The sequence below is a fragment of the Artemia sp. Qi Xiang Cuo genome, chromosome 10 (genome assembly GCF_049724085.1).
Source record: "Artemia sp. Qi Xiang Cuo chromosome 10, ASM4972408v1, whole genome shotgun sequence".
Taxonomy (NCBI): domain Eukaryota; kingdom Metazoa; phylum Arthropoda; class Branchiopoda; order Anostraca; family Artemiidae; genus Artemia; species Artemia sp. Qi Xiang Cuo.
Window position 1 is genome coordinate 45,294,128 of NC_142803.1, and position 25,108 is coordinate 45,319,235.

Sequence of the window (25,108 nt, forward strand, 5' to 3'; positions counted from 1 at the left end):
TATCGTTATCATACCGTTCCTTGCTCTTTTGTTTGGCTGTCTCAATTTTCTCTTCTCGATACCCCTGATCCGTAACATACCTCTGTTTTCCTCTGTCATATTTCATTTTCTTAAATTCTGGATCACAAGACATTTTAGTAGCAATCCTTACGCGTTCCCGAGCTTTATTGCGTTCGGTGGCATTTTTATCTCTTTTAAATAAACTTTTCTTATATTTCAGGACGTTAGCTTTATTTTTTGTGTAGTAAAGTTTTTTATCAGTATAAATTTCGATTGCTCTATTTTGATATTGTTTTTGGTTATTCTTTCTTTTTTTCCTTTCAAGTGAGACAATATTTTTTCAAGGTTTAAAATTATTAAGTACACAATACCCCGTGTCGAGTATCTAAAACCTAGCATAAAAAAAAACTAATTTTTAAATTTTCAGGTATTTATCTTGTTTGAATTACAAAATTAGTAATTTTTGCAGTTTACATAATAAGTTTAGCGATTCTGGACAGAAAACTAAAATAATTGCAATTATAAGACAATAATATGGAGATACGTACTTTACGGGTTACAAACCAAAAAAAGTTTGGTTCCAGGATACAATAATAACTTTGAACTGAGATGAAAAAAAAATTTTCTTCCATGAGAAAAAAAGTAAAACTAATTATAAAATTTTCATGTATTTTTGTTGTTTAAATTAAGAACTTACTATTACTGATTAGGCATCATAAATATTTTTGCAGTTTACATAATAATTTTAGCAATTAAGCCAAAAAAGAAAATTTTGGTTCCAAGAGTTTCGGTTACTATTGAGACAAGTAGCTATTATTACTATAGAGTTCATTACCATGAACTGTTTGATTGCTTCAAAATTCAAATATCTTTGAAAAGACTGCACTATGAAAATACATCAAAAATGCAATTTTTTTGACAAAATTGATTCTACTTTAAAAAGTATTTTATTTTTAATTACAAAAGGCACTAGATGTTGCAATTGCCTTTAAAATGAGCTATTATACAGCTCTCTATGATTTTCCAGTGCCCAGGTAGCTGAGCAGGAAAATCAAGCGGAAAGAAAAAAATATCCCGTTTGTGGAGAATAACGTGGTAAAAGTCAATTTTCTTGATTTTCAAGCCAATGTATTTTCTTTGTTATTCAAGCCAAAGGGCGGTACGTTTCCTTTATAGAGGATTCGGACAAGGCGGTTCTAATGGTGTACTTTTTGTTTTGATCTGACTCTTTTTTTAGGAGTTGGGGGGTTTTATATTTCTTAACATTGGAGGTGATCGTCTCTTACTAGGTTGCTAGCTACCGCTGCAACCCGGATAACCGAAGAGACCACCAGTCTCTTCGGAGGCGCGGGTTCAAATCCCACCGCTGGTATACGATTATGACGTCATAGATCAATCTTTAATATGAAATATGAAGTTTTTGATGGAAAAATTTATTCTCTTTTAGAAATAATTTATTTTAGTTACTATAGGTTTTTAACCCAATTAATTTCCTTTAGGATGAGCTATTAAACAACCCTCTACGATGTTCCAGTGCCAAGCTATCTCTGGATACAAAAGAAAAGAGAAAAAAATATCCCGTTTGGGGAGAATAACGTGGTTAAAGTCAATTTTCTTGATTTTCCAGCCAATATATTTCCCTTGCTGTTCAAGCCAAGGGACAGAAAGTTTACTATAGAGGGGTTTCAGACAAGGCGGTTCTAATGGTGTACTTTTTGTTTTGATCTGACTCCTTTGTTAGGAACTATAGGTTTTTATATTTCTTAACATTGGACGTGATCGTCTCTAACTAGGTTGCTAGCTACCGCTGCAACCCGGGTCTCTTACTAGGTTGCTAGCTACCGCTGCAACCCGGAAAAACCTATATAGATTAAGTGGTATAACAACAAGGATGACGTTAGTTACAACTTGGGTTTCGTTTTATGCTATATCATTACAAACAGGAAAAAGCCTACGGCTTTTTCTTCTTTGAAATAGTAAGAGACGAACTAAGTCCAAAAGAAGAGTAAGTAAGTCCAATGTATACAGTGGTATGTTATTCCAATGATCGTCTTTTAATGTAATATGCAAGTTAGTATAGGGAAGAGTTCGATCTTTATTATAAATCTCTTACTAGGTTGCTAGCTACCGCTGCAACCCGGATATTCAGTTACTATGGACTACAGTTCGGTCTTTAATGTAAATCAGAAACCACAACATAATATCGTGTTTTTCTATTCACGTCATAGCTCTAATATAAAACTATGACGACATTCATTATTTATCTAGTAAGGTTTCAGACAAGACAAGGCGTGGGTTCAAATCTTACCGCTGGTATAAAATTATGTTTGAAAGACTGCAGTGTGAAAAGACATAAAAAAAGCAGTTTTTGGTGGAAAAATTTATCCTGTTTTAAAATAATTTATTTTAGTTACTATAGATTTTTAACCCAATTAATTTCCTTTAAAATGAGCTATTGAACAATCCTCTACGATGTTCCAGTGCCAAGCTATCTGTGGAAAAGAAGAAAAAAGAAAGAAAAATATCCTGTTTAGGCATAATGTTGTAGTAGCTGCTACTTTTCTTGATTTTCAAGCCAATATATTTCCCTGGCTGTTCAATCCAAGGGACTGAAAGTTTCCTATACAGGGGTTTCGGACAAGGTGGTTCTAATGGTGTACTTTTTGTTTTGATCTGACTCCTTTGTTAGGAACTATGGGTTTTTATATTTCTTAACATTGGACGTGATCGTCTCTTACTAGGTTGCTAGATACCGCTGCAACCCGGATGCGTATGCAAGTTAGTATAGGGAAGAGTTTGATCTTTATTATATATTATACAGCTCTCTATGATTTTCCAATGCCCAGCTAGCTCAGGAGGAAAAAAAAGCGGAAAGAAAGAAAGATGCCGTTTGTGGAGAATATCGTGGTTAAAGTAAATTTTTTTTATTTTCAAGCCAATATATTTTCTCTGTTATTCAAGCCAAAGGACGGTAAGTTTGCTATATAGAAGTTTTGGACAAGGTAGTTCTAATAGTGTACTTCTTGTTTTGATCTGAATGTTTTTTCAGGAGTTATGGGTTACTTTAGTTTTTACTATGGGGCGTGATTGTCTCTTACTAGGTTGCTAGCTACCGCTGCAACCCGGATATTCAGTTACTATGGACTACAGTTCGGTCTTTAATGTAAATCAGAAACCACAACATAATATCGTGTTTTTCTATTCACGTCATAGCTCTAATATAAAACTATGACGACATTCATTATTTATCTAGTAAGGTTTCAGACAAGACAAGGCGTGGGTTCAAATTTTACTGCTGGTATAGGATTATATTTGAAAGACTTCAGTGTGAAAAGACATCAAAAATGCAGTTTCTGGTAGAAAAATTTATCCTGTTTTAAAATAATTTATTTAGTCACTATAGATTTTTAACCCAATTAATTTCCTTTAAAATGAGCTATTGAACAACCCTCTACGATTTTCCAGTGCCAAGCTATCTGTGGAAAACAAGAAAAAAGAAAAAATATCCCGTTTAGGCAGAATGTTGTAGTAGCTGCCACTTTTCTTGATTTTCAAGCCAATATATTTCCCTTGCTGTTCAAGCCAAGGGACTGAAAGTTTCCTATACAGGGGTTTCGGACAAGGCGGTTCTAATGGTGTACTTTTTGTTTTGATCTGACTCCTTTTTTAGGAACTATGGGTTTTTATATTTCTTAACATTGGACGTGATCGTCTCTTACTAGGTTGCTAGCTACCGCTGCAACCCGGATGTAAAACTAGCAAAACATTTTTTAAGCCTGATGAAGATTTAACTAATGTGTCAAAAGTAAGGTTGCAAGTAAACGATTTTGTTTTGGCCTTATTATAATTGGTATGGTGAAATAATAATATGCATATGGCTCTTAAATCATACTTATTTATGGTTCCATATGGTCTAGTGGCTAGGATAGTTAACTTTCACTTAACAGGCTCGGGTTCGATTCCCGGTGTGGGAAAATTTTTAACTCTATAATCTTCGAACATTTGAACCTTATATAATTTATAATGATGTATAATATAAATACTGCAATCTTAACTATAGTGAAGTTGCGTATGCAAGTTAGTATAGGGAAGAGTTCGATCTTTATTATACCTGAGTTCGTTTTTTAACTATAAATACAAACAGGAAATAGCCTACGGCATTTTCTTCTTTTAAATAGTAAGAGACGAAACTCAAACAATCAAGTAGCTAACTAAGTCCAATGTATGGAATGGTTTGTTATTTCAGTGATCATCTTTTAATGTAAATTTACTAACATATACTATAATTAAGTGGCCAATAAAATTTAGTATAGGCAAGAGGTCGTTCTTTATTATAACTTCTCGATACGCCTGGTCGGTTGAATACCTTTGCTTTTCTCTTTTCAAGATACTATCTCTGTTGTCTGTGTAGTACTGTTTTTTTTAACTTGCGTGCAGCTTGCTTTGATCTAACCATTATCTAATTAACGAATGAGACCATTTACATCTTTGTCGTTCTTAAGTAGTAATAATTTCCTTTAGGATGAGCCATTGAACAACCCTCTACGATGTTCCAGTGCCAAGCTATCTCTGGAAACAAAAGAAAGAAAGAAAAAATATCCCGTTTGGGGAGAATAACGTGGTTAAAGTCAATTTTCTTCATTTTAAAGCCAATATATTTCCCTTGCTGTTCAAGCCAAGGGACAGACAGTTTCCTATACAGGGGTTTCGGACAAGGTGGTTCTAAAGGTGTACTTTTTGTTTTGATCTGACTCCTTTTTTAGGAACTATGGGTTTTTTTATTTCTTAACATTGGATGTGATCGTCTCTTACTAGGTTGCTAGCTACCGCTTCAACTCGGATAGTAAAAAATGTTGTTATGAAAGTAATATGATTTTATAAAAACTACAGGTAACTCAGTAAAGAAGGTACAATTTTCTGCAAAATTAATTACTTTTGTAATTAAAAATAAAATACTTTAAAAAGTATTTTATTTTTAATTACAAAAGTGACTAGATGTTGCAATTTCCTTTAAAATGAGCTGTTATACAGCTCTCTATGATTTTCCAGTGCCCAGCTAGGTGAGGAGAAAAAAAAAGCGGAAAGAAAAAAATATCCCGTTTGTGGAGAATAACGTGGTTAAAGTCAATTTTCTTGATTTTCATCTTTACTGTATCTTTACTGTATACAAACAGGAAAAAGCCTACTGCTTTTTCTTCTTTGAAATATTAAGAGACAAACCTCAAACGATCAAGTAGCTAACTAAGTCCAATGTATGCAATAATTTTTATTCCAATGATCGTATTTTAATGTATAATATATTAAAAATTTCAGTTAGCATTGGCTTGAGCTCGTTCTTTATTGTAACAATAATTAAATATCTTTGAAAAGACTGCAGCATGAAAAGACATCAAAAATGCATTTTTTAGTGAAACAAATAACTTATAAATAATTCATTTTAGTTACAAAAGATTTTTAACCCAATTAATTTCCTTTAAAATGAGCCATTGAACAACTCTCTACGATGTTCCAGTGCCAAGCTATCTGTGGAAAAGAAGAAAAAAGAAAAAAAGAAAAAAAAATATGCCGTTTAGTCAGAATATTGTAGTAGCTGCAACTTTTCTTGATTTTCAAGCCAATATATTTCCCTTGCTGTTTAAGCCAAATAACAGAAAGTTTACTATACAGGGTAACTAAGGGCAAGAGTTCGTTCTTTATTATAATAACCGAAGAGACCACCAGTCTCTTCGGAGGCGCGGGTTCAAATCCCACTGCTGGTATATGATTATGACGTCATTGATCAATCTTTAATATGAAATATGAAGTTTTTGGTGGAAAAATTTATTCTCTTTTAGAAATAATTTATTTTAGTTACTATAGATTTTTAACCCAATTAATTTCCTTTAGGATGAGCTATTGAACAACCCTCTACGATGTTCCAGTGCCAAGCTATCTCTGGATACAAAAGAAAAGAGAAAAAAATATCCCGTTTGGGGAGAATAACGTGGTTAAAGTCTTGATTTTCTTGATTTTCCAGCCAATATATTTCCCTTGCTGTTCAAGCCAAGGGACAGAAAGTTTACTATAGAGGGGTTTCAGACAAGGCGGTTCTAATGGTGTACTTTTTGTTTTGATCTGACTCCTTTGTTAGGAACTATAGGTTTTTATATTTCTTAACATTGGACGTGATCGTCTCTAACTAGGTTGCTAGCTACCGCTGCAACCCGGATTAACATAAAATGCATTAATAAAATAATTAATATATTCTATATGGTCTAGTGGTTAGAATAGCTGGAAATTTTTACCTATGATAATTTCTTAAGGAAAATTCATTATCTATATAATGATTCCTTGTAATACTTCAGTTACCTTAGACTACAGTTCCTTCTGTAATGTAATTAAAAAAAATTCATCCAATATAATGAACTATATTGTTCTTTTATGTAAGTAATTCTTGGTCTGATCTGATCTGTTCTCGGTCTGATTTGATCTGTTCTATGTTTGATGTGAAATTACAAACAGGAAAAAGCCTATGGCTTTTCTCAATTGGAGCAAGAGACGACCTGGCTACAACCTACGATTATGTCGTCATTCATCAATCTTTAACATGAAATATGCAGTTTTTCGTAAAAAATTGATTCTATTTTAAAAATAATTTGTTTTAATTACATAAAGCTTTTAACCCCAGTAATTCCCTTTAAAATGAGCCATTGAACATTTCTCTAGGATGTTCCATTGCCATGCTATCTGTAAAAAAAAAAAAAAAAAAAAAAAAAAAAAAAAAATGCTGTTTAGGCAGAATGCTGTAGTTCCTGCAACTTTTCTTGATTTTCAAGCCTTCAAGCCAATATATTTCCCTTGCTGTTCAAGCCAAGGGACAGAAAGTTTCCTTCATAGGGGTTTCTGACAAGGTGGTTCTAATGGTGTATTTTTGGTTTTGATCTGACTCTATTTTCAGGAGTTCTGGGTTATTATATTTCTTAACATTGGACGCGATCGTCTCTTACTAGGTTGCTAGCTACCGCTGTCACCCGGATTATAATGAACTATATCGATCCATTATATATGTCTTATATTATCTTGTCGATAGATAAGCGTGTATAAATATAGCATTCACTTTTAGTTCATATATGGTTATTACCTATGATTATAACGTCATTCATCAAGATTGGCCATAAAAATGCAGTTTTTAGTGGAAAAATTGATTTTATTTAAAATAAACTAAAAAATATATTACAAATTGCACATCTAATAATTTCCTTTAAAATGAGCCATTGAACAACTCTCTACGATGTTCCAGTGCCATGCTATTTATGGAGAAAAAAAAATGCCGTTTAGGCAGAATCCTGTAGTAGCTACCACTTTTCTTGATTTTCAAGCCAATTTATTTCCCGTGTTGATCAAGCCAAGGGAAAGTAAGTTTCTTATATAGGGGTTTCGGAAAAGGCGGTTCTAATGGTGTACTTTTTGTTTTGATTTGGGTCTATTTTTAGGAGTTAGGCGTTATTATATTTCTCAACATTGGACGTGATCGTCTCTTACTAGGTTGCTAGCTGCCACTGCAACCCGGACCAGACTCTGATGATCACAATAAAAAAAAAACTGATTTCCATGATAAAAAGAGTAACAACGTGTTACGTAAATTAATTATACATAAAAAACAAAACAGTCTCAGATTAGAAACCCCGAAGAATGACCACCTTTATTAAGGAGAACTAAAACAAATTTGACAAAAAATGTCCGACTTTTTGTCACATAGCTGCTAATAATAGAAATAAATTTTGATAAATAGGCAGCAAGATACTCTAAAAACATTTGAAATTACATTTGAACTGACTAATCGAAACCGAATTCCATGGAGTTTTGTCCTGTGAGTATTTCAAAATCTTAATTTCAGATACTCTTTTGGAGTTACATGCAAAACATATTGAATTAGGTACTTTGCTTTTGTCTGGAATTTTGTTTTTCTTAACCCCACAAAATGATTTCACTTTCCAGATATTGAGATGGCTGAAATTTGAGCTCGATTAAGCGACGTTAACCCGTGCCGCTCGTCACTCAAAGTTTGAAACAATCCAAACTTTTGGCCAGAAAGCTGACGTATGGAGCCATAACTCCAAAATGGTAAATAGTAAAAACACACTTAATATCTAAAAAAAAAGCCAACATTGTTCTTGAAACTGTATATTCTATACATAATTGTTGTAATTTTAAAGAAAACAGAGTTTTAACAGCCTTTAGTCTGAATAACGTGACCTAGTGCCTTTAGGAGCCAGTTTAGGGTATTCTAAGAATTTTACAGGTTTTTTCGTAATCAGTCTCGGAATTACATCTTTTTTTATTAAAAAGTATTTTGAACCTCAATTTTCAAACATAATATGTCTCTTGCTCAAATTCGATCTTTTATTCTACGGAGATTATCTGACTAGTTTACCAAATAAAGTTCCGTTTGGCAGGCATAAATATTAAACAGTAGCGAAAATTTTGTTCAGAAATGAATGACATCACAGCGGGTGCTTTGGTAAGTTACTAACACGTCAAGGAAATAGCTTCAGTTGTTAATGGCATTCAATCAGATCATAGTGAAGGCAGAGTAATGAAGGAAAGTGTGCAACTGATATGTCTCAAAAACTTCTAACGAAGAGTATATGATTTATGCTGTGAACTGATCTTAATCTCTTCGACTCTGAAATGGCATCCACATTAGGTGTACAAAGCCGGACCAAGGATAAAATATTTCTTGTGGGCTATCCCATTCACCACATCAACGGTTGTAAACTACCCTCAAATCGTCAAGTTTTGTGTTTTATTTTATAATTTACGTGCTGTGAAATTAACTTTAAGAGAATCAGCAAAACTTGTCATACGAGAACTGAAACAGTTCGTTGACAAATTAGATGATGTCTTTGATATTGCTCAACAAGATACCTTAGCTCTGATGAAATCGGAAGAAGATAAGGCGTTTCTCGCGAAATAGAGGCAGAAGGGCTGCTCAAGTTCCATGACAGGAGTGGATCTCAAGTTGTTTCGAGCTAAAGAAATCAAGGCGCAAAAGGAACTTGCAAAAGTGAACCGACAAATCCAAGAAGAAACTTTTGATATTGGTAAGTTTGTTTTATTACTATTAGTCTAAAAAATAGATACTAGATATTTTTAAATAGTACCCCTTTTTCCCGAAAATCTTCAAAAAGACCTTCAATATCATTCAATTCAATAAAATTCAATATCAATTCAAAATTCAATAAAATCTTAGAACACTTCAATAAGACCAAAAGAAAACATCGGAAACGATCAAGAACAAATTTAAACAGTTCGTTGAAAAGCTGGATGATCTCTTTGATATTGCTCAACAAGATGCCTTGGCTCTGATGAAGCCAAAAGAAGATAAGGCGTTTCTCGTGAAACAGAGGCAGAGAAATAGCTTCCCGTCATCATATCTTGGAAATTCTGTTAAGAGGCGTATTTGATACAAAAATAGGATCAACTGCTGGGCCTCATTCAGACATTTTTAAGAGATTCCTCACTGTTTGACCCAAGGCAGACAAAAAAAAATACAACACAGGTATCAGTGACAATCTAGTATAGAAGAAGCTAACTCAAGAACTAATTTCAAATGTTGCTGCTCAATTCGAAACCAAATTAACTGAGAACCATCTCAGAGATGACTATAAGGGGTTATTGCATTTGGCTCTGGTATTTATGGGATCCCTAGGCGGTAATGTTATGGGTTTTAAAATTCCAGGAGCCATTCACCACACTAGGTGGATGGCAAAGGCTATTTACTGCTTTAAAATGTTCATTTTCGCCGTCAGTTTAAGATGTCTGAAGAAGAAGAAAGTTTTGTACGTGCCATATCTGTTTTTCTAGTAAAAAATTTATTATGAAACTTGGTTTAATTCTCCAAAAGCTCATCTTGCACCAAAGCAAGATTTAGGTATTTTGCATACTCTATTAGACTATAAAGAATATGACAACGGAATTGCATAAATAGGCCTGACTAAATTTTTGAACCATTTGTGCTATTTGAATGCAGAGTTGGTGGGATTATCTATTTTTGATCCCACCATTACAAACGACGAAAAGTTGTTAATGGCTAATAAATTGCTCTGTAGCACCGATGAACCATCAGAGCACACTAGGGTTGTAAACCCAAAAGTCAGGAAAGAAAAATTAAAACAGGTAGTTGATGGAGGATTGGTCAGTTTACTTTCCAAAGAAAAATTTACATTCTTTGACCGATTTAATATAAAAATAGATTTCCTAAGACAGCATCCAAACACCAGGCCTCAGAGTAATGGCTTCCAAGAAGGATTGAAAATTGTCAAAACATTAAAAATAGCTAACGATATGGCTGAGCATGGTGTTAAATTAATAAACAACATTAACAACCTTCTGACAAAAGATGAAGACCAAAAGTATCATTTCCGCCAAGTTTTAAACAAGTGCTGAGTGTTAAATCCTAATGTTTCAAAAACTACTTTAACAAAAGCTCTAGAATAGATTAAATAACATTGTAAAATGACGTAAAATTATCAATCATTTTTTTGCCTGTTTTGTGTATATTATATACCTGACTTTTGTGTTTTAAAATAAAAAATGTCATTAGACTTATCAGTATTTTTTTTATTATATTTCTGCTTTAAACTAAAAAATATACCAAAAAAGCAAAATTTATCACTTAATAACAAAATACACAAAGTGCGCTCCTAGTGGTACCAGGTTACGTTTTTGGGGATAAATACTGTTGTGACTCGGTTTGGCTTAAAAAAAAAACAAAAAACAATTATGTATAGAATATGAATTTTGAAGAACAATATTGGCTTTCTTTTGAGATATTAAGCGGGTTGTTATTATTTACTGTTCTGGAGTTATGGCTCGATATGTCAGCCTTTTGGCCAAAAATTTGAATTTTTTCAAACTTTGAGCGCCGTCGGCACGAGTTAACATCATTTAATCGAACTCAAATTTTGACTATCTCAATATCTGGAAAGGGGAATCGTTTTGTGGGGTTAAGACAAACCAAAATCCGAAATTTTTTTCCCCCTCTATGAGATCCGGTCACCCTAGGCCACACGGTATTGCAGCAATTGACGCAGTTGGTTGTTTGAAGTAGGATTGATCTTCTCTTAAACTTGCTAGCTTCTGCCCATTTCACCTCAAGTTTTATTTTCAATCGAACCAATTTAGGCATAGCAACAAAAACTAAGTAGGATATCCAAGAAAAAAAAATTTTACTTCAGAAATAAGGTGACCTGATTCTGCATATTTCAAAATACACAAATATAAACACTTGCACAGAATGGGGGGGAGGATATCCTGACTATTTCACCCTCCTAGTAAAATGCAAATTGTGACTCAAAATGCAATATTTCTTATTTCCTACCCCTCACCCCAAAAAAACTGATCCTCCCAGGAGAAATAATTCCATCCTCCTTCAGCATCAGGTATCTGTATTGCTCCTACCCCATAAAACCCCGTGGCACAATCATGTATTGTCAAATTTTTACCACATTGTATAAGACGATGGTGCGCCCTGTTGTTGAATATTGCTCATCTGTGTGGTATCCGACTAGAAAATCTGATTCACTGTTGATTGAAAAGGTGCAAAGACGAGCGTCCAAATTTGTCCCCTATTTGAAATACCTACCTTATGAGCGGAGATTGAGTAGCCTGAGCTTACCATCTCTGCAATTCAGAAGAGATAGATTGGACTTTGTTAACCTTTTCCGTATCATAAAGGGCATTGGCCATGAGCCTTGTGAAGATTTCTTTGAGTTTGGTCATCATCCATCTGCACGGCAAAACTCTTTAAAGCTGTACCAGCCATGGGAATCAAGTAAAGTCGGACCGAGTTCCTTTGTAAATTGTTCAGTAAAATCATGGAACACGTTGCCTGACTGAGTAGTTCTGGTGAATGATGTTGCGGCTTTCAAAACAGCATTAATTGAGACCTCATTTTATGAAAGGCAATACCTAGGACCATGAAGTGTATTTGTTGTAGGGTATCTTTGTTTTTGTTTTCTTGTTTTATTAGGAAGTTTAGAGTTTTTTTTTTCGTTGTTTATAAGTGTCGCTCATGGTATATAATTTGTGCTATATGAGACAAGCCTATGGCTTACTCCGTTTCGATTAATAATAATTTTATATGCCCCATCAACTTGTAAAATGAAATAAAAATAAACCTACCTGAAGAGGATCTTTTAATGCCATTACTTTTGGAGCCAGGCGTTCCCGAATGATTGGAATGTCTATCTGTCTGAACTGAAATAAAAGAATATATAATTAGATATATTTCAAAGAATATACATGTCAAAACAAATAACGTTATACATAATACTTAATAATGCAAGATTTGTTCTCTTTTGAACTTAATTAACTGACCAAATATAGAAAATAGACTACCCTAGTCAACTCAGCAAAAAAAAAAAAATAGAAATAATAATAAAAACTGACCAACAGAAAATGTACAACTGAAATAGTCCTTTTTGACAATATGTTCCTTAATTGATTGGATTAATATGTTCTCATAGAAGTATAGTCATTAATTTAAGATCATTTAATTTGGCTACATTTTCCATTGAAGACTACAAGGCGACGGTTATTCATCTCTTTTTTTTGGAGGGGGAAAGGGGCTCTCCTGGAAAAAATTGGTGACCCAATCTGGTTTGTTCCTTGAAATAAAAAACAAATCACTTATAAATGACAAAATTACTAACAATTAAGAGGCATTAAGGACTATGTTCTTTGTGTAGGTGTTTCCTAAGAAAGTTTTCTGCAGTCTGACAGTTTGAATGCTTCTACGTAAGACGAAATTTTTGCTATCATTTATAAGCTGAGATTTGGCTTTATCTACCAAGCAAATAAAATTTTCAAATCCTCATCAATTTTTTTTTCCAAACTGAATAATATGATGAAGATTGGTTGGAAATAGTTGAAAAGCAAGTATACAACATTCTCTAAGAAAAACTCCACATAATACTATTATTATAACTAATATACATACAGTAATATATTCACTGTTTTATCCAAACAGGGGGATGTCTTATTATTTGGCACACAGTCTGGCAAAGCAGAGGATCGGAGGCTGGAGTTTCGTGAGCGAGGATCCGCCCAAAAATGACACCCAGAAAATATTGTATTGACCCTCTGCTACATATAAGGTGATATAGATTGGAGGCCTAGAAGGAAAAATTAATGGGAAATTGCGAATCGATGAATGATGTTGAAATCACAGACCTATTATCCCTGGAAGGCATGAGTGAAAAGTCTGATGTAAAACTTAACAGTGATGCATCTGGGTTGATGCTTGCAAAGACATAACCTCACAGCCACAGAACCTAGGAGCTGGGGCTGCACAGACCCAAGAACTGTCAGTAATGGGTGTCAAAATCATGCCTGAAGGGAGGCAATCCCACTGGACATATGAAGCGCTAAACATAGTCCAACCCTCGAAGAGCAATCTGAGGTGAGAGAAAGAAAGTCCTCTTCCTAGAATTGTTCTGGGAATCAAGTGCCACTTGTTGCTGATGACTGGCAAGTGATGGGTGTGCCTCCTTATTTTTTTAATGGACGATAGCTGCCTCCTTAAGCTGGTCTGAATATTACAGCTAGGGCTCTCCAGAAGAAGGGGGAAAACAATGGTTGAAACAACTGAGGAAGACAAGTTTACAAGGGGAATAAAGTGAGATAGATATGTCCTACCTCAATATAGCATGCACACGGGGCACCAATAGTCCAGCAGACTAGGCTTGACTATAGGGGGAATGTCCTTAAAAACAGAGTCATGGCAAAAAAAGAGAAAAAGCCTAAGTTAACGGACCAAAAAAGGAGCTTCGCCGAGTCTGATTGAACTCATCCCAATTAGGGTGACAAGCAGTGTTGACAAAAACTTCCAAGAAAAAAAACATCCATAACATGATACATGTTCTGGACAGCAAAACCTTAGGCAAAATTGACTTTTGTCTTGACATCTTCTCCTCAAGCGAGGGGACTCAATCAAGGTCCAATGTGGAGATTAAAAAAAGAAAAACAGCCTCAAGCAGAGCCTTAGACCGTTGCTAAACAAGTTACAGGGAAGATCAAAATAGCCAAACTACATGTACAAAACAAGGTAAGCATTGCTCCAAGAACCTATGTTTAGCATTCCAAAAACCATGACACTTGGAAGTTATCCAATTACTATTCTAGGTATCTGTTAACCATTGCGGTTTAAAGTATAATTGGTTTTGAACATGTGGTATTTAGTTTGGTGTATATGCCTCACAATAAAGGAACAATGCAAATAGAAGTAAGTGAACTGGTGAAATTTTTGAACTGGTGGAGTAATTAGTTGTACCGACTGGCTGGTCGTTTTTACCAGTTTTTTTAATCAACCAAGGTCAGTACCATCAACTGCAAATTGTCAACGCCAAACTGTAAACAATCAGAGCCTTACAAGCGAGTAAGTGAAAACGCCCCAGATTATAAAGGAGGACAAGTTCAATAAAGCTGTGGATGACTTCAACCTTTTAAAAGACCTGGGACTGATAGAGTATATCCAATCATGCTCCAAAGATATTGGGAAAACATACAAACCCCATTGGGTCTACTAAGGAGCCTCATTTCAGGCTATGTTCCCAAGATATGGCTAAAAGGAGGAGGTGTTTTTACACCTGAGCCAGGGAAAAATATTTATTCGAATCCCAAATCGTAAAGGCTGATCATGCTAACATGCTTTCAACTGAAAGTGGTAGATACATTGATTAGTGATGGAGGGACAAAAATTTTATTCCTAAAACCAAATGAGTTTTAAAACCGTATACTCTATGGAGATATGTGTAGTCCTATACAAATGTGGCGCATATAGCAGGCTCTTAAAACTAAGCAGTATGCTTTAAGTATGCTTTTGAACATAGAAGGGGCATTAGACAATGCAACTTTTGAATCTATGGAAAAATCCATAGTAGAAGGGAAAATAAATAAATCTCCACAGAAATAGAATCCCGACATGATTGAAAACCGACAAGTAGTGGTCAAGGTAAAGGGAGTAAAAAAGTCAAAGACTGTTCTAAAGGGTTATATAAGATGTTTTATTAGCCAAAATGTCAATTGCTAGTACATGTATGACACGTGTATAGTCAAATCAATGCTCTCAAGGAGGAGAAGGTGTAACTTAGAACTTGGGTGGACAAAGAATTTCTGCTTTTCATAAGAATCATCTTCGATCTGTGGATGCATGTGGGTTTGGCCATGGCTTTACTTAAATGTTCCTTAACAGGAAAGAAGTTTCTTGATATAAAATTTTAAGCTTAATAAATCAGAATAACATATTGAGCACTAAAGAGCCAAGAGATGAGCCATGATACAGGCCTACACTTATCCATTAAAAAAACAGGAGGTTTTAATCATACCTCTAGCTCTATCTTTGCTTTTATCAGGATTCCTTTGTCTTTCCTGCCTATCCACCTCTTTCTTCTCCCATTCTAGCCATTCTCTTGGTTTCTCCCACTGGGATACTTCTGTTTTGGCATTATAAAAGTATTTCTTTCCTGAGCTAGATATATGTTCAGTCCAGTCTCCAATTCTCATCTAGAATTTTTCAACAATCAAAATCTTGGTCAAATATAAACTGCCACTATCTAAAAGAAGAGAAATCAGTCAATAATTTTTAAGGATAATTTGTTTGTTCATGTGTGCAAACAACCAAAATATGTTTTGAAACACAGATACAATGATTTTTTTTCCTTCCTTTTGAGGAAACACCCTGGCACAAAAACACACACAGCATGAACAAGGTGACTTCCAGGGATCATCCAAATCCTAAAAATATTGCTGACAGCAGTGAACCGAAGGGAATTACTTAGAAGAGTTTTGAGGTACTTTTTAAAATCTGAAAAATAGATTTCACTTTCTAAACTTAGTCTCATTTCTCGTTTGATGCATCTTGTGTTAAAACTAGTACCAGATAACCCAAATTCATTCAACAGCTTCATCTATACAACTTCATTCAAATAGCCTTGCATATTCACCAGTGTGACTGTTTCCAGCAGTACTTTTCTTTTCTTGAGCCTATTTGGTTGTAACATTGTTTCAGCTTGGTCTGACTCTTAAGGGGTTGGGGGAAGGGGAGGGGGTCAAGCAATTTCTCTGAGGAGAGCTAAAATTGTAAAAAAAAAAAAAGTACGATTCTAGATTGCTACATTTAATATTTCCAAAAGGAGGTCTCTAGAGTTTAATCTCAGCCAGGAAAGGGGGTTTCCTCCCTCCCACTACGTGCAGACATGTGTTATAGTATACTGGTAATACCTTTAACCTTTGTCAATTTTAACTAAAATTTATTCAAGGTTACCAAGCAATAATAATTCAATAAATTTCATGGTTGAATAAACTAGTGAGAAAATAGCAAAATACTACTTTGATTGAATGTATTTTGTTTTGACTGTTTAAGTGAGTGTAATTAATCAAATTGCTTCAAACTGCCTCAGAAATGGCCCATCCATGCACCCCAATCATTGTTTTTGTTGTATCCAGTGACACAGAATTCGTTTTTCAAATTTTTTAATCTTTTGGATTCGCAAACTTTTTAGTTGCATTTAGCAAAGGTAGTGAACCAAACACCTGCCTTAAGTCTTAGGCTGGAATTTAGTTATAAATATTTGAATTAAAATTGTCATGAGCATTTTAAATTTGAGTGAATTAATATTATTCTGGATTTGAGGACTGCTAACATTGTGATATGGCAAGCAAACGGAAATATATTAGCCCAGTAAAGGGTATGGACAAGTGTGCAGCATGCGAAGATAATCTGAATGTAAGCTCTAATGCTATGCATCGTGATGCATGCGAGCAATGGTTGTGCTCAGATTGTCTTGATCATTCAGAACCTGAATATATCATCAAACAGTTCGTGGTAACGAACTCCAATTAAGGAGTGACCTGGCTCAATAGTAACCGAAACTACAAAACGAAATTTTGATACCAATAGATACATTACAAGAATCGGATTTTTATGCTGATTTCAAATATGTAAGTTTTATCAAGTTTGGTCATACCCATCAAAAGTTACAAGCCTGAGGATAATAGTCTAATTTTCGAAAAAAAAGGGGAACCCCCCTAAAAGTCATAGAATCTTAATGAAAATCCCATCAGATTTAGCTTATCAAAGAACCCTACTGTAGTGGTTTCAAGCTTCTGTCTGCAAACTGAAATTTTGTATTGTTTACTAGAAGAAAAATCAAGAATGTGTGTTTATTTGTTTTTTTGTTGTTTTTTTTTTTCTTCCCAGGGGTGATTGTACTGACCCAGTGGTCCTGGAATATCGCTAGAGGATTCATTCGAACGGAAATTAAAAGTTCTAGCGCCCATTTTAAGTGATAAAAAAAATTATAGGGCAACTAGGTCCCCTCCCACGCTTATTTTTTCCGAACGTCACCTTATCAAAACTTTGAGATAGCCATTTTGTTCAGTATTGTCGAAAAACCTAATAACAATATCTTTAGGTGTAAAATTACCCCCCACAGTCCGGGGGAAGGTCTTACCCCCGGGGGAAGGTCTGCAAGAGAAGAATAGAAGATTAAATTTAGTGGTCTTTGGAGTTACTACCCAAACTGATGATGGCCAGTTTGTCCGTGAATACTTAGCTGGTAATTACAAGCTACCAAGTGTATCTCAAATCTCCGCCATCTAGTGAATCCAATTGCTTCTAGAAACTCAAACCCTTTACAGCCACCACCAGTTATGTTCTCTGTTCCTACCTTCAAGACTAAGAAATTGATTCTCCAGAAATCATTTAAGACAAAAGGGAAAGTACAATTCAGCAATGGTGCATTAAAAAGTGACCATGAAGAAAGACAGAAATTGTATGAAGAACTGTACAGAAGACAAGCAGGTGGTGAAATTAATTTAAAGATTATAGGCAACAAGCCTGTCCCAAAAAAACTCTCAACAACCTGCGGTCTCCCCAGGGTTGCGGGTACTGGAGATGTAGAGAAAATTGCTGCTTGCCAAAACCATGTAAATAGTACTGTTTAGAGAGATTATACTGTAAACATGTCAAATGTAAGACCTACACTTACAACAGATGATGATGAGTCATTTGCTAGTACCATGTCAAGTGTATGTAGCAGAAAATCTTCAAATAGTTCTTCTTTCCAATCTTGTAAGTCAGAGCTAAGTGGTATTAATGATGGCTATATTGAGCATAAATATGAACTGCTATAGCTAGACAGTAATGCAGATTGCATCGCCACTACAATCGATGAAATTAAGGCTGTAATGTCAACCAGGCCTGAAGTGAACGTGTTTACTTTCACTAAAGTAAGACCAAAGAACACTTTGGAATCATTTACTGATGTACAAATCCAGATCCCTGGGTTTACAATAGTTTCAAACCTTGTGAATCCTGAAAGAAGAAGAGTTGTCTTGTATGTCAAATCAAACCTGAAAGTAGGAAATCTTAAACATGATTAACAGTATGGGTCATGGGTAGAGCAGGTATGGATAAAGATTGAGGAAAAGGGACATCCTTTAATTATAGGATGTATTTATAGAAGCCCAAGCTCTCCCTGTGAGAATAGCTCCCACTTTGCAATTGCAAATGCTATAAATCCAGTGATGATTTATCCTTCCCATAAAGTATTAATTGTTGGAAACTTTAACCTGCCCCAAATATCATGGGTTGATAGCTATGCTGCTACAGGTAATAATGATGACCAGGCTGACCCACTCTTTGAGTGCCTACAGGAGCGTTCTTTATATCAGACTATAAATTTCCCAACTAGGTACCAAGAGGGCCCGAACCCAACTCTCCTGGATCTACTATTTGTTGAAGATGAGGAAGCAATCCAAAGTGTAGACCCCAGACCACCTCTTGGGGCAAGTGACCATACAGCCATTACTTGTCGACTAAACTTGTATCAACAGACGGATAATTTTAGAAAGCATGTATCTACAAATTACAACAAGGACAGGCAAGATTTAGCTAACCAAAGTTGGTCCTTTGTTGAAAATAAAAAAAAATACAGAGGAAGCTTGGCTTGATATGAAAAGGGTGCTCATGCAGGCAACTGCAAAATGTACAACAACTACTTAGAAACGAAGAACAAGAATGCTCCCTTACATGACACAAGAAATCGAGCTAGCAATCCAAAAGAAAAAGAAACTCTGGAGAAGGTACAAGAATGGTTCAACACAGGCAAATTATGATAATTTTAAACGGATGCGAAATAAACTCCAGCACCTTACTAGAGAACTTACAAAAAAACGTGAGGAATTATTAACATCAGGATCAAAAACCAATCCAAAGAAGCTTTGGAAATGCATCTCAATTCAAAAGCCTGGTAGACATTCAGCAACAGAACTCTCAGTTAATAAGAATACTATAACAAATCCTGGAGATATAGATGAAGTCCTGAATAAGCAGTCCAAGTCAGTTTTCACGCCTCCAGATGATGCTCCCTTGCCAGAAATGATGGAATAATATATTAAGAACTTGCCACTATCAAAAATCAGGATGTAGAATTACAGCTGAGCAACTTAAATCCAAATAAGTCTGTTGGCCCTGATGGAGCTCATCCCTGGACCTTAAAAGAGGCCCATTTGGAGCCTGCCCCTCCCTTAAAAAAACTGTTCCAAAAGTCTCCAAATACCAAAACAGTCCCTCAAGATTGGCGAAAGGCAAATATTACCCCTGTCCACAAGGATGAAAGTAGGAATAATGTCACCAATTACCAACCCATTAGCATCACCTCAACAACTTATAAAATTCTTGAAGGAATGCCACAATTACAAAACATTTAATTGACAAGAAATTGCTCAGAGACAGCCAACATGGCTTCAGTTCTGGGCACTAAGTTGAGACAAATCTTACAGATACTTATGACTATATCACCAGGTTGCTAGATCACTAATACTCCAGTTGACATGATCCTTAGACTATATCACCAAGTTGCTATATCACTATACTCCAATTGACATGATCCTTTTAGACTTTGACAAAGCATTTGATAAAGTCTGTGGTTGCTGGCTGAAGATAAAACTAATAGCTATTGATATCCATCTGGAAGTTATAGAGTGGTTGATACAGTTTTTTTTTTTTCAGGGAGAAAGCAGAGTTAAGGTATTTGGAGACAATGGGCAAGAATTCTTCTCAGAAGTTGACAGTGGCATGCCTCAGAAAACAATATTAGGTCCAACATTGTTCAATGTTTTTATTAATGATGCTCTAGAAGCTGTTAGAAATAAGATGAGCCTTTATGCTGATGTTTCTAAACTTATTGGCTCTCCAGTCATCAGTTACAAGAGCTTCCACACAAGAAGACCTGAATTTGCTTTGAATTTAAAATTCAGAAGCACATGTCAATGCACTTTGGGAGGATGAATGTAAGGTGGCAGCACCATATAATAGGAGGGCTGGTTAAAGGCAATTGATTGACTCTTTGGCAGAGGGGAGAGATTTGGGAATTGTTGTTGATGAGGAACTAAAATTTAACAAGCATGCTCAAACAGCAGTTGCCAAAGCATCCCAGCCCCTCAGCATAATCAAGCATACTGTACATAGATCATCCAAAGTTATGACCAAACTGTGCAAAGGTCCTGTGCAACCACTGCTAGAATTTCGGATGTGTGTTGTAACACTCCTTAACAAGGATACTCAACAGAAAAAAGAATATGTCCAAAGATGGGCAGCAAAAGCTGTTGATGGATGCCAGAATCTTGACTATCCATTTAGATTGAATAAGCTAAAGCTCCCAACGCTAGTGTACAGGCATTGAAGAGGTAATGTCACAATGACTTATAAGCTTTTGAATGCTGAATTCTTTTGTCAAAAGCCATTTCAGTTTGATGAATATTTCAGGACAAGGAGGCATAGTAAGAAGTTGTCCCCTGTAAGAGGGCAGACACCAGCGTTCCCCACCACTACTTTTCCAATAGTGATTACTAATTGGAACAATTTTCCTGATACTGCTATCATTGCTTCCTCCGCTGACGCCTTTAAGATTGCTGTTGACAAGAGTTGGCCCACTAAACCTAGGAAGACAGAGTGGGATGCAAATGAGTCAATCCCCCCTATCATCAGTGACCAGCAACTCTATGCAATTCAAGATAACTTAAGGTAATAAAATCCTTCTAGTATAATAAAAGTTATATTAGGCAGCCAACATCACTTTACTGTCTGAAGCATACCTATACAAACAATCAGCAAAGTTTTTCAGTGGCAGCACAATAGCGCTGCCGAAGTAAAGAGTGATGTTGGCACAAAGTAATTTTTTTTAGACAAGGGCACTTTGTATTGAAGGAGTTGTAGAAACTTCGAAAAGGGATCATTTGATTAGAAATTGGAAGCCAAAAGTGATTGGAAGGCAACTAACACCCCTTCCAAGCCCACCATTCCCCCAACACATCCAATCAAAATTTTAAGATAGCCATTTTGTTCAACGTGGTTGAAAAATCTGGAAATTATGTCTTTGAGGAGGAGATTCCCCCACAGCTCTAAGGGAAAGGGTTGTAAGTTATGCTCTAGGATCATATAAGGTTGTTATAGGAAGCATTGTCGTAGAAACTTCAAAAAGGGCTCATTCGATTGGAAATTCAAAGGGCTAGTGCCATTTTTGATAGTCAAAAGTGATTGGAGGGCAACTAACCCTCTCTCACAACCACCATTTCCCCAACACGTTCAATAAAAACTTTGAGATAGAAATTTTGTTCAACGTAGTTGAAAGTTTTGGCAATTATGTCTTTGAGGATGACATCCCCCCCCATAGCCCTCAAGGCAAGGGTTGTAAGCTATGCCCTGGGGACATATAAGGTTTTTATAGAAAGCGTTGTCGTAAAAACTTCAAAAAGGGCTCATTCGATTGGAAATTGAAATGGCTGGTACCCTTTTTAATAATTGAAAGTGATTAGAGGGCAACTAAGCCCCCTCTCACGCCCACCATTTCCCCAAACACTTGCAATTTTGAGATATCAATTTTGTTCAACATAGCTGAAAGTTCTGGAAATTAGGTTTTTGAGGATGATAACACCCTTAGGCCAAGGTTGTAAGTTATGCCTTGGGGGCATATAAGGTTTTTTATAGAAAGCGTTGTCGTAAAAACTTCAAAAAGGACTCATTTGATAGGAAATTGAAAAGTCTAGTTCCCTTTTTAGTAGTCAAAAGTGACTGGAGAGCAACTAACCCCCCTCTCACGCCCACTACTTCCCCAAACACGTCCAATCAAAATTTTGAGATAGTCATGTTGTTCAACATAGTTGAAAGTTCTGAAAATTATGTCTTTGAGGGTGACAAACCCCCCACAGCCCCCAGGTCAAAGGTTGTAAGTTATGCCCTGGGGGCATATAAGGTTTTTTTTTATAGAAAGCGCTGTCGTAGAAACTTCAAAAAGGGCTTATTCAATTGGGAATTGAGAGGGCTAGTGCCCTTATTAATAGTCAAAAGTGATCAGAGAGCGAACACCCCCCCCCCCCAACGCCCATTATTTCCCAAAAAAAACTTCCAATCAACATTTTGATAAAGTCACTTTGTTGAACGTAGTTGAAGGGTCTAGAAATTGTGTCTTTGAGTATGACAACCCCCACAGCCCTCAGGTTGTAAATTATGCCTTGGGGGCATCTAAAGTTTTTATAGAAAGCGTTGCCGTAAAGACTTCAAAAAGGGCTCATTTGATTGGAAATTGAGAGAGCTATTGTCCTGTTTAAGTCGAAAGTAATCAACATTTTAATCATAGTTATCAACATTTTGATCATATATAATCAATATATTGATATGGCCATTTTGTTCAACGCATTTGAAAGGTCTGGAAATTTTGTCTTTGAAGATGACGAACCCCCCCCCCCCAATCCTCAGGACAAGGGTCGTAAGTTATGCCCTTGGGGCATATAAGGCTTTTTATGGAACTTTTTGTCGTTGAAGCTTCAAAAAGGGCTCTTTTGATTGGAAACTGAGAGGACTACTACCTTTTTTATTAGTCAAAATTGATCAGAGGGCCATGGCCCTCCCCCTCCCCCCACGTCCATCATTTTCCCAAACACTTCCAATCAAAATTTTGAGGTAGCCATTTTGTTCAACGTATTTGAAAGGTGCAGAAATTAAGTCTGAGGATAACAAATCCCCCCAGCCCTCAGGGCAAAGTTTGTAAGTTATGCCCTGGGGGCATATAGGGTTTTCAAAGAAAGCTTGGTCATATAAACTTCAAAAAGGGCTCATTCAATTGGGAATTGAGAGGGCTAGTGCCCTTATTAATAGTCAAAAGTGATCAGAGAGCGAACACCCCCCCCCCCAACGCCCATCATTTCACAAAACACTTCCAATCAACATTTTGATAAAGTCACTTTGTTGAACGTAGTTGAAGGGTCTAGAAATTGTGTCTTTAAGTATGACAACCCCCACAGCCCTCAGGTTGTAAATTATGCCTTGGGGGCATCTAAAGTTTTTATAGAATGTGTTGTTGTAAAGACTTCAAAAAGGACCCATTTGATTGGAAATTCAGAGGGCTATTGCCCTATTTAAATCGAAAGTAATCAACATTTTAATCATATTTATCAACATTTTGATCATATATAATCAATATATTGATATGGCCATTTTGTTCAACGCATTTGAAAGGTCTGGAAATTATGTCTTTGAAGATGACGACCCCCCCCAATCCTCAGGACAAGGGTCGTAAATTATGCCCTTGGGGCATATAAGGCTTTTTGTGGAACTTTTTGTCGTTGAAGCTTCAAAAAGGGCTCTTTCGATTGGAAACTGAAAGGACTACTACCTTTTTTATTAGTCAAAATTGATCAGAGGGCCATGGCCCTCCCCCTCCCCCCCCGGCCATCATTTTCTCAAACACTTCCAATCAAAATTTTGAGGTAGCCATTTTGTTCAACGTATTTGAAAGGTGCAGTAATTCTGTCTGAGGATAGCAAATCCCCCCAGCCCTCAGGGCAAAGTTTGTAAGTTATGCCCTGGGGGCATATAGGGTTTTCAAAGAAAGCATGGTCATATAAACTTCGGAGGGGGCTAATTGGATTGGTAATCAGACGCTCTAGTGTTCTTTTTAAGAGTCGAAGTGATCGGAGGGCAGCTACCCCCCCCCCCACAAACACACACACAAGCACATGTCGTATTGTCCCAAAAGTCATCTAATAGAAATTTTTAGATAGCCATTCTATTCAAAATAGTCTTCAAATATCTTCAAAATATCAAAATAGTCTTCAAAATATCATATAACAAGGCTTTTAGCTAGCCCTTTTGTGAATAACCCTTGGCTATTCACAAAATTTCGCTGAATTCTTGGGTTGGATTATAATTATTTGTGCTTATTTCTCATCAACAGTTGGTTCATCATAACTGTTGAAAGGCATATACAACTTCTTCTCAGTAATTAATTAAAAATAAACTTTTTCCACAAAATAAGTTTTTCAAAAAAAAGTAAAGAACGTTATTAAACCAAAAATCAATAAAAATAGAAGCAAATAATCTACCCAGCATACAACTACCACAAATCAGTATCAATAAATAAATGAGACCCAAAACAAACAGAAATTAAAATAAATAACAGAGTCAAACTCAAAACGAGCAGAAATTAATACGAGTAGGGTTCTAAACCCCTATGCTCTTTAAAAGCAAGAATATAATTTGTACTTTACTGAAAAAATTCTTTTAAATGTTTTCACTTTTATAACTTTAAGGAATTAAAAATTAATTAAGAGTTTAAGGAATTGATATCAGCATATGTATATTAAACTGACAATGCACATTTTTTCCAGTAAATTCATTTGAATTTTTTTCAGTAAAGTACTAATTATATTCTGGCTTTTAAAAAGCGTAGGGTTTTAGAACCCTACTCATATTAATTTCTGTTCGTTTTGAGTTTGACTATTATTTATTTTAATCTCTGTTTGCTTTGGGCTTCATTTATTTATTGATACTGATTTGTGGTAGTTGTGTGCCACACTGCGGTAGTTGTGGTAGTTGTATGCAAAACTTATTTTGTGGAAAGTTTTTTTTTAATTAATTACTAAGAAGAAACAGTATATCCCTTTCAGCAGTTATTGTGGACCAACTGTTGATGAGAAATAAGCCCAAATAATTAATCCTAGCCAAAAAATCAGCAAAATTTTGTAAATAGCCAAGGGCTACATCTGGTCTCATTAGGGGGGGGGG

General features: G+C 35.6%; 1 protein-coding gene across 2 annotated transcripts in view; it reads right to left on the reverse strand.

Annotated features, from left to right (window-relative positions):
• wcy (WW domain-containing adapter protein with coiled-coil wacky) overlaps window positions 1-25,108 on the reverse strand; it is a 91,317-nt gene that overhangs the window by 51,041 nt on the left and 15,168 nt on the right. The window contains exons 2-3 of one of the 2 annotated variants that reach the window (XM_089095454.1): window positions 15,369-15,596; window positions 12,166-12,240 (exon numbers count right to left, since the gene is read on the reverse strand). In XM_089095454.1, the coding sequence (XP_088951580.1) occupies window positions 12,166-12,240; window positions 15,369-15,546 (253 nt within the window). In that variant the 5' untranslated portion in view covers window positions 15,547-15,596. The remainder of the gene's footprint in view (window positions 1-12,165; window positions 12,241-15,368; window positions 15,597-25,108) is intronic. The other variant, XM_089095456.1, reaches the window with a different exon arrangement.